The sequence below is a fragment of the Oncorhynchus gorbuscha genome, unplaced genomic scaffold, assembly GCF_021184085.1.
Source record: "Oncorhynchus gorbuscha isolate QuinsamMale2020 ecotype Even-year unplaced genomic scaffold, OgorEven_v1.0 Un_scaffold_1005, whole genome shotgun sequence".
NCBI classification, from domain to species: Eukaryota; Metazoa; Chordata; class Actinopteri; order Salmoniformes; family Salmonidae; genus Oncorhynchus; species Oncorhynchus gorbuscha.
Genome location: NW_025745920.1, coordinates 86991 through 106475, shown reverse-complemented (window position 1 = coordinate 106475; position 19485 = coordinate 86991). Strand labels below are relative to the sequence as shown.

The 19485-nt window shown below is 46.1% G+C and overlaps 1 protein-coding gene across 2 annotated transcripts in view; it reads right to left on the bottom strand.

Moving 5' to 3' along the window:
• LOC124020951 (thrombospondin-2-like) overlaps positions 1-19485 on the bottom strand; it is a 77473-nt gene that overhangs the window by 36035 nt on the left and 21953 nt on the right. For both annotated transcript variants that reach the window (XM_046336266.1, XM_046336267.1), the window contains exons 3-8: positions 17325-17443; positions 15736-15906; positions 15405-15498; positions 12634-12804; positions 12247-12423; positions 11994-12167 (exon numbers count right to left, since the gene is read on the bottom strand). In XM_046336266.1, coding sequence (XP_046192222.1) covers positions 11994-12167; positions 12247-12423; positions 12634-12804; positions 15405-15498; positions 15736-15906; positions 17325-17443 — 906 coding nt within the window. The remainder of the gene's footprint in view (positions 1-11993; positions 12168-12246; positions 12424-12633; positions 12805-15404; positions 15499-15735; positions 15907-17324; positions 17444-19485) is intronic.

Genomic DNA, 19485 nt, shown 5'->3' with positions numbered 1-19485 from the left:
TTGAGGAGGAGAGACTGACTGAGACTCCTCCACTTTGAGGAGGAGAGAGACTGACTGAGACTCCTCCACTTTGAGGAGGAGAGACTAACTGAGACTCCTCCACTTTGAGGAGGAGAGAGACTGACAGAGACTCCTCCACTTTGAGGAGGAGAGACTAACTGAGACTCCTCCACTTTGAGGAGAGACTGACAGAGACTCCTCCACTTTGAGGAGGAGAGAGACTGACAGAGACTCCTCCACTTTGAGGAGGAGAGAGACTGACAGAGACTCCTCCACTTTGAGGAGGAGAGACTGACTGAGACTCCTCCACTTTGAGGAGGAGAGACTGACTGAGACTCCTCCACTTTGAGGAGGAGAGAGACTGACAGAGACTCCTCCACTTTGAGGAGGAGAGAGACTGACAGAGACTCCTCCACTTTGAGGAGGAGAGACTGACTGAGACTCCTCCACTTTGAGGAGGAGAGAGACTGACTGAGACTCCTCCACTTTGAGGAGGAGAGACTAACTGAGACTCCTCCACTTTGAGGAGGAGAGAGACTGACAGAGACTCCTCCACTTTGAGGAGGAGAGACTAACTGAGACTCCTCCACTTTGAGGAGAGACTGACAGAGACTCCTCCACTTTGAGGAAGAGAGACTGACAGAGACTCCTCCACTTTGAGGAAGAGATAGACTGACAGAGACTCCTCCACTTGAGGAGGAGAGAGACTGACTGAGACTCCTCCACTTTGAGGAGGAGAGACTGACAGAGACTCCTCCACTTTGAGGAGGAGAGAGACTGACAGAGACTCCTCCACTTTGAGGAGGAGAGACTGACAGAGACTTCTCCACTTTGAGGAGGAGAGAGACTGACAGAGACTCCTCCACTTTGAGGAGGAGAGAGACTGACAGAGACTCCTCCACTTTGAGGAGGAGAGACTGACTGAGACTCCTCCACTTTGAGGAGGAGAGACTGACTGAGACTCCTCCACTTTGAGGAGGAGAGAGACTGACAGAGACTCCTCCACTTTGAGGAGGAGAGAGACTGACAGAGACTCCTCCACTTTGAGGAGGAGAGAGACTGACAGAGACTCCTCCACTTTGAGGAGGAGAGACTGACTGAGACTCCTCCACTTTGAGGAGGAGAGAGACTGACTGAGACTCCTCCACTTTGAGGAGGAGAGACTAACTGAGACTCCTCCACTTTGAGGAGGAGAGAGACTGACAGAGACTCCTCCACTTTGAGGAGGAGAGACTAACTGAGACTCCTCCACTTTGAGGAGAGACTGACAGAGACTCCTCCACTTTGAGGAAGAGAGAGACTGACAGAGACTCCTCCACTTTGAGGAAGAGAGAGACTGACAGAGACTCCTCCACGTTGAGGAGGAGAGAGACTGACTGAGACTCCTCCACTTTGAGGAGGAGAGACTGACAGAGACTCCTCCACTTTGAGGAGGAGAGAGACTGACAGAGACTCCTCCACTTTGAGGAGGAGAGACTGACAGAGACTCCTCCACTTTGAGGAGGAGAGAGACTGACAGAGACTCCTCCACTTTGAGGAGGAGAGAGACTGACAGAGACTCCTCCACTTTGAGGAGGAGAGACTGACTGAGACTCCTCCACTTTGAGGAGGAGAGACTGACAGAGACTCCTCCACTTTGAGGAGGAGAGAGACTGACAGAGACTCCTCCACTTTGAGGAGGAGAGAGACTGACAGAGACTCCTCCACTTTGAGGAGGAGAGACTGACTGAGACTCCTCCTCTTTGAGGAGGAGAGAGACTGACTGAGACTCCTCCACTTTGAGGAAGAGAGAGACTGACAGAGACTCCTCCACGTTGAGGAGGAGAGAGACTGACTGAGACTCCTCCACTTTGAGGAGGAGAGACTGACAGAGACTCCTCCACTTTGAGGAGGAGAGAGACTGACAGAGACTCCTCCACTTTGAGGAGGAGAGACTGACAGAGACTTCTCCACTTTGAGGAGGAGAGAGACTGACAGAGACTCCTCCACTTTGAGGAGGAGAGAGACTGAGACTCCTCCACTTTGAGACTCCTCCCACTTTGAGGAGGAGAGACTGACAGAGACTCCTCCACTTTGAGGAGGAGAGACTGACTGAGACTCCTCCACTTTGAGGAGGAGAGAGACTGACAGAGACTCCTCCACTTTGAGGAGGAGAGACTGACTGAGACTCCTCCACTTTGAGGAGGAGAGAGACTGACTGAGACTCCTCCACTTTGAGGAGGAGAGACTAACTGAGACTCCTCCACTTTGAGGAGGAGAGAGACTGACAGAGACTCCTCCACTTTGAGGAGGAGAGACTAACTGAGACTCCTCCACTTTGAGGAGAGACTGACAGAGACTCCTCCACTTTGAGGAAGAGAGAGACTGACAGAGACTCCTCCACTTTGAGGAAGAGAGAGACTGACAGAGACTCCTCCACGTTGAGGAGGAGAGAGACTGACTGAGACTCCTCCACTTTGAGGAGGAGAGACTGACAGAGACTCCTCCACTTTGAGGAGGAGAGAGACTGACAGAGACTCCTCCACTTTGAGGAGGAGAGACTGACAGAGACTCCTCCACTTCGAGGAGGAGAGAGACTGACAGAGACTCCTCCACTTTGAGGAGGAGAGAGACTGACAGAGACTCCTCCACTTTGAGGAGGAGAGACTGACTGAGACTCCTCCACTTTGAGGAGGAGAGAGACTGACAGAGACTCCTCCACTTTGAGGAGGAGAGACTGACAGAGACACCTGCACTTTGAGGAGGAGGGAGACTGATAGAGACTCCTCCACTTTGAGGAGGAGAGACTGACAGAGACTCCTCCACTTTGAGGAGGAGAGAGACTGACAGAGACTCCTCCACTTTGAGGAGAGAGACTGACTGAGACTCCTCCACTTTGAGGAGGAGAGAGACTGACAGAGACTCCTCCACTTTGAGGAGGAGAGACTGACAGAGACACCTGCACTTTGAGGAGGAGGGAGACTGATAGAGACTCCTCCACTTTGAGGAGGAGAGACTGACTGAGACTCCTCCTCTTTGAGGAGGAGAGAGACTGACTGAGACTCCTCCACTTTGAGGAAGAGAGAGACTGACAGAGACTCCTCCACGTTGAGGAGGAGAGAGACTGACTGAGACTCCACTTTGAGGAGGAGAGACTGACAGAGACACCTGCACTTTGAGGAGGAGGGAGACTGATAGAGACTCCTCCACTTTGAGGAGGAGAGACTGACAGAGACTCCTCCACTTTGAGGAGGAGAGAGACTGACAGAGACTCCTCCACTTTGAGGAGAGAGACTGACTGAGACTCCTCCACTTTGAGGAGGAGAGAGACTGACAGAGACTCCTCCACTTTGAGGAGGAGAGACTGACTGAGACTCCTCCTCTTTGAGGAGGAGAGAGACTGACTGAGACTCCTCCACTTTGAGGAAGAGAGAGACTGACAGAGACTCCTCCACGTTGAGGAGGAGAGAGACTGACTGAGACTCCTCCACTTTGAGGAGGAGAGACTGACAGAGACTCCTCCACTTTGAGGAGGAGAGAGACTGACAGAGACTCCTCCACTTTGAGGAGGAGAGACTGACAGAGACTTCTCCACTTTGAGGAGGAGAGAGACTGACAGAGACTCCTCCACTTTGAGGAGGAGAGAGACTGACAGAGACTCCTCCACTTTGAGGAGGAGAGACTGACTGAGACTCCTCCACTTTGAGGAGGAGAGAGACTGACTGAGACTCCTCCACTTTGAGGAAGAGAGAGACTGACAGAGACTCCTCCACGTTGAGGAGGAGAGAGACTGACTGAGACTCCTCCACTTTGAGGAGGAGAGACTGACAGAGACTCCTCCACTTTGAGGAGGAGAGAGACTGACAGAGACTCCTCCACTTTGAGGAGGAGAGACTGACAGAGACTTCTCCACTTTGAGGAGGAGAGAGACTGACAGAGACTCCTCCACTTTGAGGAGGAGAGAGACTGACAGAGACTCCTCCACTTTGAGGAGGAGAGAGACTGACAGAGACTCCTCCACTTTGAGGAGGAGAGACTGACTGAGACTCCTCCACTTTGAGGAGGAGAGAGACTGACTGAGACTCCTCCACTTTGAGGAGGAGAGACTAACTGAGACTCCTCCACTTTGAGGAGGAGAGAGACTGACAGAGACTCCTCCACTTTGAGGAGGAGAGACTAACTGAGACTCCTCCACTTTGAGGAGAGACTGACAGAGACTCCTCCACTTTGAGGAAGAGAGAGACTGACAGAGACTCCTCCACTTTGAGGAAGAGAGAGACTGACAGAGACTCCTCCACGTTGAGGAGGAGAGAGACTGACTGAGACTCCTCCACTTTGAGGAGGAGAGACTGACAGAGACTCCTCCACTTTGAGGAGGAGAGAGACTGACAGAGACTCCTCCACTTTGAGGAGGAGAGACTGACAGAGACTCCTCCACTTTGAGGAGGAGAGAGACTGACAGAGACTCCTCCACTTTGAGGAGGAGAGAGACTGACAGAGACTCCTCCACTTTGAGGAGGAGAGACTGACTGAGACTCCTCCTCTTTGAGGAGGAGAGAGACTGACTGAGACTCCTCCACTTTGAGGAGGAGAGAGACTGACAGAGACTCCTCCACTTTGAGGAGGAGAGACTGACAGAGACACCTGCACTTTGAGGAGGAGAGAGACTGATAGAGACTCCTCCACTTTGAGGAGGAGAGACTGACTGAGACTCCTCCACTTTGAGGAGGAGAGAGACTGACAGAGACTCCTCCACTTTAAGGAAGAGAGAGACTGACAGAGACTCCTCCACGTTGAGGAGGAGAGAGACTGACTGAGACTCCTCCACTTTGAGGAGGAGAGACTGACAGAGACTCCTCCACTTTGAGGAGGAGAGAGACTGACAGAGACTCCTCCACTTTGAGGAGGAGAGAGACTGACTGAGACTCCTCCACTTTGAGGAGGAGAGACTGAGAGAGACTCCTCCACTTTGAGGAGGAGAGAGACTGACAGAGACTCCTCCACTTTGAGGAGGAGAGAGACTGACAGAGACTCCTCCACTTTGAGGAGGAGAGAGACTGACAGAGACTCCTCTACTTTGAGGAGGAGAGACTGACAGAGACTCCTCCACTTTGAGGAGGAGAGAGACTGACAGAGACTCCTCCACTTTGAGGAGGAGAGACTGACAGAGACTCCTCCACTTTGAGGAGGAGAGAGACTGACAGAGACTCCTCCACTTTGAGGAGGAGAGACTGACAGAGACTCCTCCACTTTGAGGAGGAGAGAGACTGACAGAGACTCCTCCACTTTGAGGAGGAGAGAGACTGACTGAGACTCCTCCACTTTGAGGAGGAGAGACTGAGAGACTCCTCCACTTTGAGGAGGAGAGAGACTGATAGAGACTCCTCCACTTTGAGGAGGAGAGAGACTGACAGAGACTCCTCCACTTTGAGGAGGAGAGAGACTGACAGAGACTCCTCCACTTTAAGGAAGAGAGAGACTGACTGAGACTCCTCCACTTTGAGGAGGAGAGAGACTGACAGAGACTCCTCCACTTTGAGGAAGAGAGAGACTGACAGAGACTCCTCCACTTTGAGGAGGAGAGAGACTGACAGAGACTCCTCCACTTTGAGGAGGAGAGACTGACTGAGACTCCTCCACTTTGAGGAGGAGAGAGACTGACAGAGACTCCTCCACTTTGAGGAAAAGAGAGACTGACAGAGACTCCTCCACGTTGAGGAGAGAGAGAGACTGACTGAGACTCCTCCACTTTGAGGAGGAGAGACTGACACCGCTGCAGTGAAGGAGAGTCCGCATGTTTTAGTTGGGGGCCGTGTCAGTGGCACTGTATTGTCCTCAAAGCGGGCAAAAAAGTTATTTAGTCTGCCTGGGAGCAAGACATCCTGGTCCGTGACGGTGCTGGTTTTCTTTTTGTAATCCGTGATTGACTGTAGACCCTGCCACATACCTCTTGTGTCTGAGCCGTTGAATTGAGATTCTACTTTGTCTCTGTACTGACGCTTAGCTTGTTTGATTGCCTTGCGGAGGGAATAGTTACACTGTTTGTATTCGGTCATGTTTCCAGTCACCTTGCCCTGATTAAAAGCAGTGGTTCGCGCTTTCAGTTTCACGCGAATGCTGCCATCAATCCACGGTTTCTGGTTTGGGAATGTTTTAATCGTTGCTATGGGAACGACATCTTCAATGCACGTTCTAATGAACTCGCACACCGAATCAGCGTATTCGTCAATGTTGTCGTCTGACGCAATACGGAACATATCCCAGTCCACGTGATGGAAGCAGTCTTGGAGTGTGGAATCAGCTTGGTCGGACCAGCGTTGAACAGACCTCAGCGTGGGAGCCTCTTGTTTTAGCTCCTGTCTGTAGGCAGGGATCAACAAAATGGAGTCATGGTCAGCTTTTCCGAAAGGAGGGCGGGGCAGGGCCTTATATGCGTCGAGGAAGTTGGAATAGCAATGATCCAAGGTTTTTCCAGCCCTGGTTGCGCAATCGATATGCTGATAAAATTGAGGGAGTCTTGTTTTCAGATTAGCCTTGTTAAAATCCCCAGCTACAGTGAATGCAGCCTCCGGATATACGGATTCCAGTTTGCAAAGAGTCAAATAAAGTTTGTTCAGAGCCATCGATGTGTCTGCTTGGGGGGGAATATATACGGCAGTGATTATAATTGAAGAGAATTTCCTTGGTAGATAATGCGGTCTACATTTGATTGTGAGGAATTCTAAATCAGGTGAACAGAAGGACTTGAGTTCCTGTATGTTGTTTTGGCCACACCACGTCACGTTAACCATAAAGCATACGCCCCCGCCCCTCTTCTTACCAGAAAGATGTTTGATTCTGTCGGTGCGATGCGTGGAAAAACCAGCTGGCTGCACCGTCTCCGATAACGTCTCTCCAGTGAGCCATGTTTCCGTGAAGCAAAGAACGTTACAGTCTCTGATGTCCTTCTGGAATGCTACCCTTGCTCGGATTTCATCAACCTTGTTGTCAAGAGACTGGACATTGGCGAGGAGAATGCTAGGTGGTGCACGATGTGCCCGTCTCCGGAGTCTGACCAGAAGATCGCTTCGTTTTCCCCTTTTTCGAAGTCGTTTTTTGGGGTCGCCGGCTGGGATCCATTCCGTTGTCCTGAGTGAAAGGCAGAACACAGGATCCGCTTCGCGAAAGTCATATTCTTGGTCGTACTGATGGTGAGTTGACGCTGCTCTTAGTTCTCAGTAGTTCTTCCCGACTGTATGTAATGAAACCTGAGATGACCTGGGGTACCAATGTAAGAAATAACACGTAAAAAAACAAAAAACTGCATAGTTTCCTAGGAACGTGAAGCGAGGCGGCCATCTCTGTCGGCGCCGGAAGTTCACCTTACCTGACACCCTAGACCCACTTCAATTTGCTTAGATCCACAGACGATGCAATCGCCATCACACTGCACACTGACCTACCTATCCCATCTGGACAAGAGGAACAAGAGGAATTCCTATGTATAATGCTGTTCATTGACTATAGCTCAGCATTCAACAGCATAGTACCCTCCAAGCTCATCATTAAGCTCATGGTCCTAGGTCTGAACCCTACCCTCTGCAACTGGGTCCTGGACTTCCTGACTGTCCACCCCAGGTGGGGAAGGTAGGGAACAACAACTCCACTTTGCTGATCCTAAACACAGGGACCTCGCAAGAGTGCGTGCTCAGCCCCTTCCTGTACTCTCTGTTCACCCATGGCTGCGTGGCCACACACGCCTCCAACCCAATCATCAAGTTTGCAGACGACACAACAGTCGTGGGCTTGATTACCCAGAATGACGAGACAGCCTACAGAGAGGAGGTGAGGGCACTCGGAGTGTGGTGTCAGGAAAACAACTTCCCACCAAACATCCACAAAACAAAGCAGCTGATTGTGCCAATGCCATACAACTCTCCTTCCGTGGCCTCCAATTGCTCTTAAATACAAGTAAAACTAAATGCATGCTCTTCAAACGATCGCTACCTGCACCTACCCGCCTGTCCAACATCACTACTCTGGACGGCTCTGACTTAGAATACGTGGACAACTACAAATACTTAGGTGTCTGGTTAGACTGTAAACTCTCCTTCCAGACCCATATCAAACATCTCCAATCCAAAGTTAAATCTAGAATTGGCTTCCTATTTCGCAACAAAGCATCCTTCACTCATGCTGCCAAACATACCCTTGTAAAACTGACCATCCTACCAATCCTCGACTTTGGCGATGTCATTTACAAAATAGCCTCCAATACCCTACTCAACAAATTGGATGCAGTCTATCACAGTGCAATCCGTTTTGTCACCAAAGCCCCATATACTACCCACCATTGCGACCTGTACGCACTCGTTGGCTGGCCCTCGCTTCATACTCATCGCCAAACCCACTGGCTCCATGTCATCTACAAGACCCTGCTAGGTAAAGTCCCCCTTATCTCAGCTCGCTGGTAACCATAGCATCTCCCACATGTAGCACACGCTCCAGCAGGTATATCTCTCTAGTCACCCCCAAAACCAATTCTTTCTTTGGCCGCCTCTCCTTCCAGTTCTCTGCTGCCAATGACTGGAACGAACTACAAAATTCTCTGAAACTGGAAACACTTATCTCCCTCACTAGCTTTAAGCACCAACTGTCAGAGCATCTTACAGATTACTGCACCTGTACATAGCCCACCTATAATTTAGCCCAAACAACTACCTCTTTCCCATCTGTATTTAATTCATTTATTTATTTTGCTCCTTTGCACCCCATTATTTTTATTTCTACTTTGCACATTCTTCCATTGCAAAACTACCATTCCAGTGGTCCTTCTGTAGCTCAGTTGGTAGAGCATGGTGCTTGTAACGCCAGGGTAGTGGGTTCGATCCCCGGGACCACCCATACGTAGAATGTATGCACACATGACTGTAAGTCGCTTTGGATAAAAGCGTCTGCTAAATGGCATATATTATTATTATTATTATTTTACTTGCTATATTGTATTTACTTTGCCAACATGGCCTTTTTTTGCCTTTACCTCCATTCTCACCTAATTTGCTCACATTGTATATAGACTTATTTTTCTACTTATTACTGACTGTATGTTTGTTTTACTCCATGTGTAACTCTGTGTCGTTGTATCTGTCGAACTGCTTTGCTTTATCTTGGCCAGGTCGCAATTGTAAATGAGAACTTGTTCTCAACTTGCCTACCTGATTAAATAAAGGTGAAATAAAATACATTTTTAAAAATTGTGGAATTCAGGAAACAGCAGAGGGAGCAGCACCCTATCCACATCGACGGGACTGCAGTGGACAAGGTGGAAAGCTTCAAGTTCCTCGGCGTACACATCACTGACAACCTGAAATGGTCCACACACACAGACAGTGTGGTGAAGTAGGAGGCTGAAGAAATTTGCCTTGGCCACTAAAACCCTCGTAAACTTTTACACATGCACAATTGAGAGCATCCTGTCGGGCTGTATCACCGCCTGGTACGGCAACTGCATCGCCCACAACCACAGGGCTCTCCAGAGGGTGGTGTGGTCTGCCCAACGCATCACCGGGGGCAAACTACCTGCCCTCCAGGACACCTACACCACCCGATGTCACAGGAAGGCAAAAAATATCATCAAGGACATCAACCACCCGAGCCACTGCCTGTTCACCCCACTATCATCCAGAAGGCGAGGTCAGTACAGGTGCAGAGACTGAAAAACAGCTTCTATCTCAAGGCCATCAGACTGTTCAATAGCCATCACTAGCACATTAGATGCTGCTGCATATATACATAGACTTGGAATCACTTTAATAATGGAACACTAGTCACTTCAATTATGTTTCAATAATGTTTACATACAATCAATCAATCAAATGTATTTATAAAACCCTTCTTACATCTTACATACAGCTTTACATCTTATACGTATGTACTGTATTCTATTCTACTGTATTTTAGTCAATGCCACTCCGACATTGCTCGTCCTAATATTTCAATATTTCTTAACTCTATTCTTTTACCTTTGGATTTGTGTGTATTGCTGTGAATTGTTAGTTATTACTGCACTGTTGGAGCTAGGAACACAAGCATTTAGTTAGATATTACTGCACTGTTGGAGCTAGGAACACAAGCATTTAGTTAGATACTACTGCACTGTTGGAGCTAGGAACACAAGCATTTAGTTAGATACAACTGCACTGTTGGAGCTGGATACACAAGCATTTAGTTAGATATTACTGTACTGTTGGAGCTAGAAACACAAGCATTTAGTTAGATATTACTGTACTGTTGGAGCTAGGAACACAAGCATTTAGTTAGATACTACTGCACTGTTGGAGCTGGTTGGACACAAGCATTTAGTTAGATATTACTGCACTGTTGGAACTAGAAACACAAGCATTTAGTTAGATATTACTGTACTGTTGGAGCTAGAAACACAAGCATTTAGTTAGATATTACTGTACTGTTGGAGCTAGGAACACAAGCATTTAGTTAGATACTACTGCACTGTTGGAGCTGGTTACACAAGCATTTAGTTAGATATTACTGTACTGTTGGAGCTAGGAACACAAGCATTTAGTTAGATATTACTGTACTGTTGGAGCTAGAAACACAAGCATTTAGTTAGATATTACTGTACTGTTGGAGCTAGGAACACAAGCATTTAGTTAGATACTACTGCACTGTTGGAGCTGGTTACACAAGCATTTAGTTAGATATTACTGCACTGTTGGAACTAGAAACACAAGCATTTAGTTAGATATTACTGTACTGTTGGAGCTAGAAACACAAGCATTTAGTTAGATATTACTGTACTGTTGGAGCTAGGAACACAAGCATTTAGTTAGATACTACTGCACTGTTGGAGCTGGTTACACAAGCATTTAGTTAGATATTACTGTACTGTTGGAGCTAGAAACACAAGCATTTAGTTAGATATTACTGTACTGTTGGAGCTAGGAACACAAGCATTTAGTTAGATACTACTGCACTGTTGGAGCTGGTTACACAAGCATTTAGTTAGATATTACTGTACTGTTGGAGCTGGTTACACAAGCATTTAGTTAGATATTACTGCACTGTTGGAGCTAGGAACACAAGCATTTAGTTAGATACTACTGCACTGTTGGAGCTAGGAACACAAGCATTTAGTTAGATATTACTGTACCTTTGGAGCTAGGAACACAAGCATTTAGTTAGATACTACTGCTCTGTTGGAGCTAGGAACACAAGCATTTAGTTAGATATTACTGCACTGTTGGAACTAGTTTTCACACCCTGGCCTTAGTTATCTGTGTTTTCTTTATTATTTTCGTTAGGCCAGGGTGTGACATGGGTGATTAATTGTGTGTCGTCTTGTCTAGGGGTTTATTAGATTTATGGGGTTGTGTTCAGTGTAGTTGTCTAGGTAGGTCTATGGTTGCCTAGAGTGGTTCTCAATCAGAGGCAGGTGTTTATCGTTGTCTCTGATAGGGAACCATATTCAGGCAGCCATATTCTTTAGGTTTTTGTGGGTGGTTGTTTCCTGTCTCTGTGTTCTCTGCACCAGTTAGGACTGGTTCGGTTTTGCCACGTTTTCTTATTTTGTATTTGTATAGTGTTTACGTCTTTATTAAAGATGCTTAACAATAACCACGCTGCATTTTGGTCCTCCTCTCCTTCCCAGGAAGAAAACCGTTACACTAGGAACACAAGCATTTAGCCGCACCGCAATAACATCTGCTAAATATGTGTAAGTGACCGATAACATTTGATTTGATTTTAGCAGAAAGGCCAAAATCAATGTTTCATCAAATCATTTTTGACATGGTTTTTTTTATACTAAAGGGGTCCTAAAATTCCAAATCAAATAGCTAAATTATCCTTGGTATGACAAAGCAATTCCATATGTTAGTTTAGACTGTTATGGATAAATGATCTGTACTGTATCCTAACTGTTTCAAAAACTTCTATAGTTTGCTTGGATTGTTCCTGTTCGCTGTTGTCAGTGGAATAATTGTTCTTGGCCCTCTCTGTCATCCTATGTATGCTACCTATTGGACAGGGTTGTGTATTGCAGGCTGCGTAGTCGGCCGTCTCTCCCACACAGTTCCTGCCTCCATGCTGGGGGGCGGGGTTAGAACACTCCCGCTGACGAATCATCAGCCCACTGCCACACGACACACTGCATGGTAACCAGGAAGACCACGGTCCCCAGACCCCGACAACTATAATCACACAGACAGTGTATCAGTCAATCCAACATCAACAATAGCAGTCATCTGGAATGTTTGTTTGTGTTCTCACTTGGACAGGGTGTAGCGTCACAGGGATGTGTCTCTGTAGTGTTGCCACGGCAGCCGCTGCCCCCACGCTGAGCGAAGGGGAAGTTGCAGAGTCGAACACGCACAACGAGACCTGAACCACACGACACAGAACATGCAGACCACGGAGACCACAGGCCCCAGCCGCTGTTCCCATGGACTACACACACACACATACACACACACACACATATTTTTATAAAAGGGGAATGAGCTTCAGCCTAACGTCAGCAGAGTCCCAACCCCACCTTCCTAACATGTCTGAAACCGTACATCTTCAAAGAGTATCATAAATAAATATAATGACGTAGCTAACCATAATGTGTATTCCAGGAGCTAGCTGTACTACAGGAGTTATTGGTGAACTCACCTCGGCTTTCACAACTTCCCAGGGTGCACCTGCGGGTTTGGAGGGAGGAGTCAGAACAGGACGTGGAGACATCATCACAAGATCGCCCTCTCCGCTGGAAGCCACGCCCACAGGTGACCGAACATTCCGTCCACTCCGACCATGGGGACCATCCATCTTCACTTCCCAACCCTATACACACACACAAACGCACACACATGCACACAAACACACACAAACAAATACATATACATACGCACACATATGTATACAAACTCTACGACTCTGACTCTAACACCATCATTAAGTTTGCCGATGACACAACAGTGGTAGGCCTGATCACCGACAACGATGAGACAGCCCATAGGGAGGAGGTCAGAGATCTGGCAGTGTGGTGCAAGGACAACAACCTCTCCCTCAATGTGATCAAGACAAATGAGATGATTGTGGACTACAGGCAAAGGAGGACCAAGCACGCCCCATTCTCATTGACGGGGCTGTAGTGGAGCAGGTTGAGAGCTTCAAGTTCCTTGGTGTCCACATCACCAACAAACTAACATGGTCCAAGCACATCAAGACAGTCATGAAGAGGGCACGACAAAACCTATTTTCCCCCAGGAAACTAAAACGATTTGGCATGGGTCCTCAGATCTTCAAAAGGTTCTACTGCTGCAACATCGAGAGAATCCTGACTGGTTGCATCACTGCCTGGTATGGCAATTGCTCGGCCTCCGACTGCAAGCACTACAGAGGGGAGTGCGTACGGCCCAGTACATCACTGGGGCCAAGCTTCCTGCCATCCAGGACCTCTATAACAGGCGGTGTCAGAAGAAGGCCCTAAAAATTGTCAAAGACTCCAGCCACCCTAGTCATAGACTGTTCTCTCTGCTACCGCACGGCAAGCGGTACCGGAGTGCCAAGGCTAGGTCCAAGAGGCTTCTAAACAGCTTCTACCCCCAAGCCATAAGACTCCTGCACATCTAATCAAATGGCTATCCAGATTATTTGCATTGCCCCCCCCCCCTCTTACGCCGCTGCTACTCTCTGTTATTATCTATGCATAGTCACTTTAACTTCTTAGTGACTGGGGGGCAGTATTGAGTAGCTTGGATGAATAAGGTGCCCAGAGTAAACCACCTGCATATTATTAGTAGTATTGGATAGAAAACACTCTGAAGTTTCTAAAACTGTTTGAATGATGTCTGTGTGTATAACAGAACTCATATGGCAGGCAAAAACCTGAGAAAAAAATCTAACCAGGAAGTGGGAAATCTGAGGCTTGCAGGTTTTCAACTCAGCCCCTATTGAAGACACAGTGGCATATTGGTCATGTTGCACTTCCTAAGGCTTCCACTTGATATCAACAGTCTTTAGAACGTTGTTTCAGGCTTCTACTGTGAAGGGGGGCTGAATGAGAGGGGAATGAGTCAGGTGTCTGGCAGAGTGCCGCGGGCTCGTGATGCGCGTTCATGAGAGAGTTAGCTCTTGTTTCATTGCTTTTCTACAGACAAAGGAATTCTCCGGTTGGAACATCATTGAAGATTTATGTTAAAAACATCCTAAAGATTGATTCTATACATGGTTTGACATGTTTCTACGGACTGTAACAATTCTTTTTGACATTTCGTCTGCTCCTAGTGAACGCGCTTCATGACTTTGGATTTGTTTACAAAGTAGCTCTTTGGACATAAATGATGAACATTATCGAAGAAATCAAACATGTATTGTGGAACTGGGATTCCTGGGAATGGATTCTGATGAAGGTCATCAAAGGTAAGTGAATATTTATAATGCTCTTTCTGACTAATGTTGACTCCACAACATGGCGGATATCTCTTCGGCTGGTTTGGGCTCTGAGCGCCGTGCTCAGATTATTGCATGGTGTGCTTTTTCCGTAATGTTTTTAAAAAATCTGACACAGTGGTTGCATTAAGGAGAAGTTTATCTAAAGTTCCATGTATAATAGTTGTATCTATTATCAATGTTTATTATGAGTATTTCTGTGAATTGATGTGGCTTTCTACAAAATCACTGCATGTTTTGGAACTACTGAACATAACACGCCAATGTACTGTGAGATTTTTGGATATAAATATGCACTTCATCGAACAAAACATACATGTATTGTGTAACATGAAGTCCCATGAGTGTCATCTGATGAAGATTATCAGAGGTTAGTGATTAATTTTACCTCTGTGCTTTTTGTGACTCCAGTCTTTCTCCAGTCCGTGACTTGGTGGTGACCTAACATAATCGTTTGTGGTGCTTTCGCTGTAAAGCCTTTTTGAAATCATCACTGTGGCTGGATTAATGAGAATGTTATCTTTAAAATGGTGTAAAATACTTGTATGTTTGAGGAGTTTTAATTATGAGATTTTTGTTGTTTTGAATTGGCGCCCTGCACTTTCACTGGCTGTTGGCGGGGTGGGACGCTACTGTCCCGAATATCCCAGAGCGGTTTTAATAACTCTACCTACATGTACATATTACCTCAATTACCACAACTAACCGGTGCCCCCGCACGTTGACTCTGTACCAGTACCCCCTGTATATAGTCTCGCTATTGTTATTTTACTGCAGCTCTTTAACTACTTGTTACTTTTATTTCTTATTCTTATTCGTATTTTTTAAACTGCATTGTTGGTTAAGGGCTTGTAAGTAAGCATTTCACTGTAAGGTACACCTGTTGTATTCAGGGCTTGTGACGAATACAATTTGATTTGACTAAATATGACTTCTGAAATAATCATTTGAAATAGACTAGACTAAGTGAATGTGTTTAGATATCTCACCCAGACACACAGGGCAGCATTCCCCTTCAGTGAAGGAAGGACTGGAACATATTACTGGAGGACAGGTGACCTGCCGACACACTGCCTTCCCCTCCTACACACACACAACACACACACACACAGTAGTAAAGCAAAAGGGCCTAGAGATATCTTGACTCAAGAGTTGAGCGCGTGTGTGTGTGTGTGTGTGTGTGTGTGTGTGTGTGTGTGTGTGTGTGTGTGTGTGTGTGTGTGTGTGTGTGTGTGTGTGTGTGTGTGTGTGTGTGTGTGTGTGTGTGTGTGTGTGTGTGTGTGTGTGTGTGTGTGTGTGTGTGTGTGTGTGTGTGTTTACCTGGCAGGTACAGAATGTGCAGCTGTCTGAAACCCAGTCCTCCTCCCGCTGATACACACGTCCGTCCTGAACACACACTCTCTCCTCTTCATCATCTTCTCCTCCTCCCTCTCTGTCCAAACTGCTGCCCAGCTCAGAGAGAGCTTCACGCAATGCCTCATTCTCCTCTGTCTGAACACACAGATGAAGATGGCAGGAGGCTTGTGGATCTGGTTATGGTTAGCACTGATGCTGTGTGTGTGTGTGTGTGTGTGTGTGTGTGTGTGTGTGTGTGTGTGTGTGTGTGTGTGTGTGTGTGTGTGTGTGTGTGTGTGTGTGTGTGTGTGTGTGTGTGTGTGTGTGTGTGTGTGTGTGTGTGTGTGTGTGTGTGTGTGTGTGTGTGTGTGTGTGTGTGTGTGTGTGCGTCACACTCCATGAGAACCCAAGATATATATTTTTTCCCTCCAATGTTTGTAAACATTAAATGTAATCAAACACTGTACAGCCTCAAAACATGGTTAAAACAATAGTGTTGATATCCTGGATGGTCAGTCCTTGCTTCCACAGCTCTGTCTATTACTCTGAGAGTGGTTACATTTCTCCAGGCCCATCCCTCAGCTTTTTACCAAAACAGTCCTTGCATCCACAGCTCTGTCTATTACTCTGAGAGTGGTTACATTTCTCCAGGCCCATCCCTCAGCTTTTTACCAAAACAGAAGCGGGGAGGTTGTTTTGTTATTGTTTCATCTGTGGACTTGCCCTTTAAACAGCTGCATATTATCAAGATATCAAAGTGTCACCAACACAAAGTTCAACAATAGGCCTGTAGCAAATGAAGCGTATTCATTATTCACATGTAAATAGCACTTTTCAGTAGTGCTCAAAGCCATTCCATGAGTGAGGCATTTATTTTTCAACTTTAATCAATGAGCCCATTCAGTTCTCCATGACAACTAAATCATAAACAACAGAGTAGCTACGCTCAGGTGGGTCATGCTCAGGTAAAACTATTAGGCTAATCAATACTTCCATATTTCCAAGTCCTGTTCTTGAAGATCAAGGGGTATAACATTTATTGGAATGAGTAGAATACTGATAGACTTTGGTTTTTAATGTAAAGATATAATTGAATCATGTTATTATATGTAGTAGAAAGCGGTGGGTCAGAAGAAGCCTACTTAACCAATCCATAAAGTAACATTTAACATCCATGTATGATGTTGATATCATGGGTGTGTAAGTAGAAGCCTACTTAACCAATCCATAAAGTAACATTTAACATCCATGTATGATGTTGATATCATGGGTGTGTAAGTAGAAGCCTACTTAACCAATCCATAAAGTAACATTTAACATCCATGTATGGCCAGCTATGTAAACATTAACATTGATTTATCCTGCAATAGATGTGGTTCAATTGGTTACATACATTGTTGTCTTCTAATGCCTCTTAAGGGGAAAGTAATCTAAAAGTAACTGAATGTAATCAGATTACGTTACTGATTTTGAGTAATCCAAAAGTTACATTACTGATTACTAGTTAGGACAGGTAACCAGTAACTGTAACAAATTCCTAGCCAACCCTGTCTGTATGTGTCTGTGTGTCTTACAGCTCTCTGAAGGTCGTGCAGCAGACTAGTGGTAACGATGTGGAGGCCATGCAGCTCTGATAACAGATCATTCAGCTCCTCACAGGACCGACGACACATCACCTCAGGACGCTCCACCCCTACACACACACACACACACACACACACACACACACAGAATCAGAGCTAACCCAAACCAGATCCACAAGCCTTCAGCGGTCTTTATCTGTGTGTTTTCTTAGCATTGTTTTTGATAAAGGTGTTATGGATAATGAAGGTGTTATGGATAGTGAAGGTGTTATGGATAGTGTAGGTGTTATGGATAGTGAAGGTGTTATGGATAGTGAAGGTGTTATGGATAATGAAGGTGTTATGGATAGTGAAGGTGTTATGGATAGTGAAGGTGTTATGGATAGTGAAGGTGTTATGGATAGTGAAGGTGTTATGGATAGTGAAGGTGTTATGGATAGTGAAGGTGTTATGGATAGTGAAGGTGTTATGGATAATGAAGGTGTTATGGATAGTGAAGGTGTTATGGATAGTGAAGGTGTTATGGATAGTGAAGGTGTTATGGATGGAGTGAAGGTGTTATGGATAGTGAAGGTGTTATGGATAGTGAAGGTGTTATGGATAGTGAAGGTGTTATGGATAGTGAAGGTGTTATGGATAGTGAAGGTGTTATGGATAGTGAAGGTGTTATGGATAGTGAAGGTGTTATGGATAGTGAAGGTGTTATGGATAGTGAAGGTGTTATGGATAGTGAAGGTGTTATGGATAGTGAAGGTGTTATGGATAGTGAAGGTGTTATGGATAGTGAAGGTGTTATGGATAGTGAAGGTGTTATGGATAGTGAAGGTGTTATGGATAGTGAAGGTGTTATGGATAGTGAAGGTGTTATGGATAGTGAAGGTGTTATGGATAGTGAAGGTGTTATGGATAGTGAAGGTGTCCTCCCTCTTACCTATCAGCATATCTGTGCTCCTCCCTCAAATCAAAATCAAATCAAATCAAATCTAATTTTATTTGTCACATACATATGGTTAGCAGATGTTAATGCGAGTGTAGCGAAATGCTTGTGCTTCTAGTTCCGACAATGCAGTGATAACCAACAAGTAATCTAACTAACAATTCCAAAACTACTGTCTTATACACAGTGTAAGGGGATAAAGAATATGTACATAAGGATATATGAATGAGTGATGGTACAGAGCAGCATACAGTAGATGGTATCGAGTACAGTATATACATATGAGATGAGTATGTAGACAAATAAACAAAGTGGCATAGTTAAAGTGGCTAGTGATACATGTATTACATAAGGATGCAGTCGATGATGTAGAGTACAGTATATACGTATGCATATGAGATGAATAATGTAGGGTAAGTACATTATATAAGGTAGCATTGTTTAATGTGGCTAGTGATATATTTACATCATTTCCCATCAATTCCCATCATTAAAGTGGCTGGAGTTGGGTCAGTGTCAATGACAGTGTGTTGGCAGCAGCCACTCAATGTTAGTGGTGGCTGTTTAACAGTCTGATGGCCTTGAGATAGAAGCTGTTTTTCAGTCTCTCGGTCCCAGCTTTGATGCACCTGTACTGACCTCGCCTTCTGGATGATAGCGGGGTGAACAGGCAGTGGTTCGGGTGGTTGATGTCCTTGATGATCTTTATGGCCTTCCTGTAACATCGGGTGGTGTAGGTGTCCTGGAGGGCAGGTAGTTTGCCCCCGGTGATGCGTTGTGCAGTCCTCACTACCCTCTGGAGAGCCTTACGGTTGAGGGCGGAGCAGTTGCTGTACCAGGCGGTGATACAGCCCGCCAGGATGCTCTCGATTGTGCATCTGTAGAAGTTTGTGAGTGCTTTTGGTGACAAGCCGGATTTCTTCAGCCTCCTGAGGTTGAAGAGGCGCTGCTGCGCCTTCTTCACGACGCTGTCAGTGTGAGTGGACCAATTCAGTTTGTCTGTGATGTGTATGCCGAGGAACTTAAAACTTGCTACCCTCTCCACTACTGTTCCATCGATGTGGATAGGGGGGTGTTCCCTCTGCTGTTTCCTGAAGTCCACAATCATCTCCTTAGTTTTGTTGACGTTGAGTGTGAGGTTATTTTCCTGACACCACACTCCGAGGGCCCTCACCTCCTCCCTGTAGGCCGTCTCGTCGTTGTTGGTAATCAAGC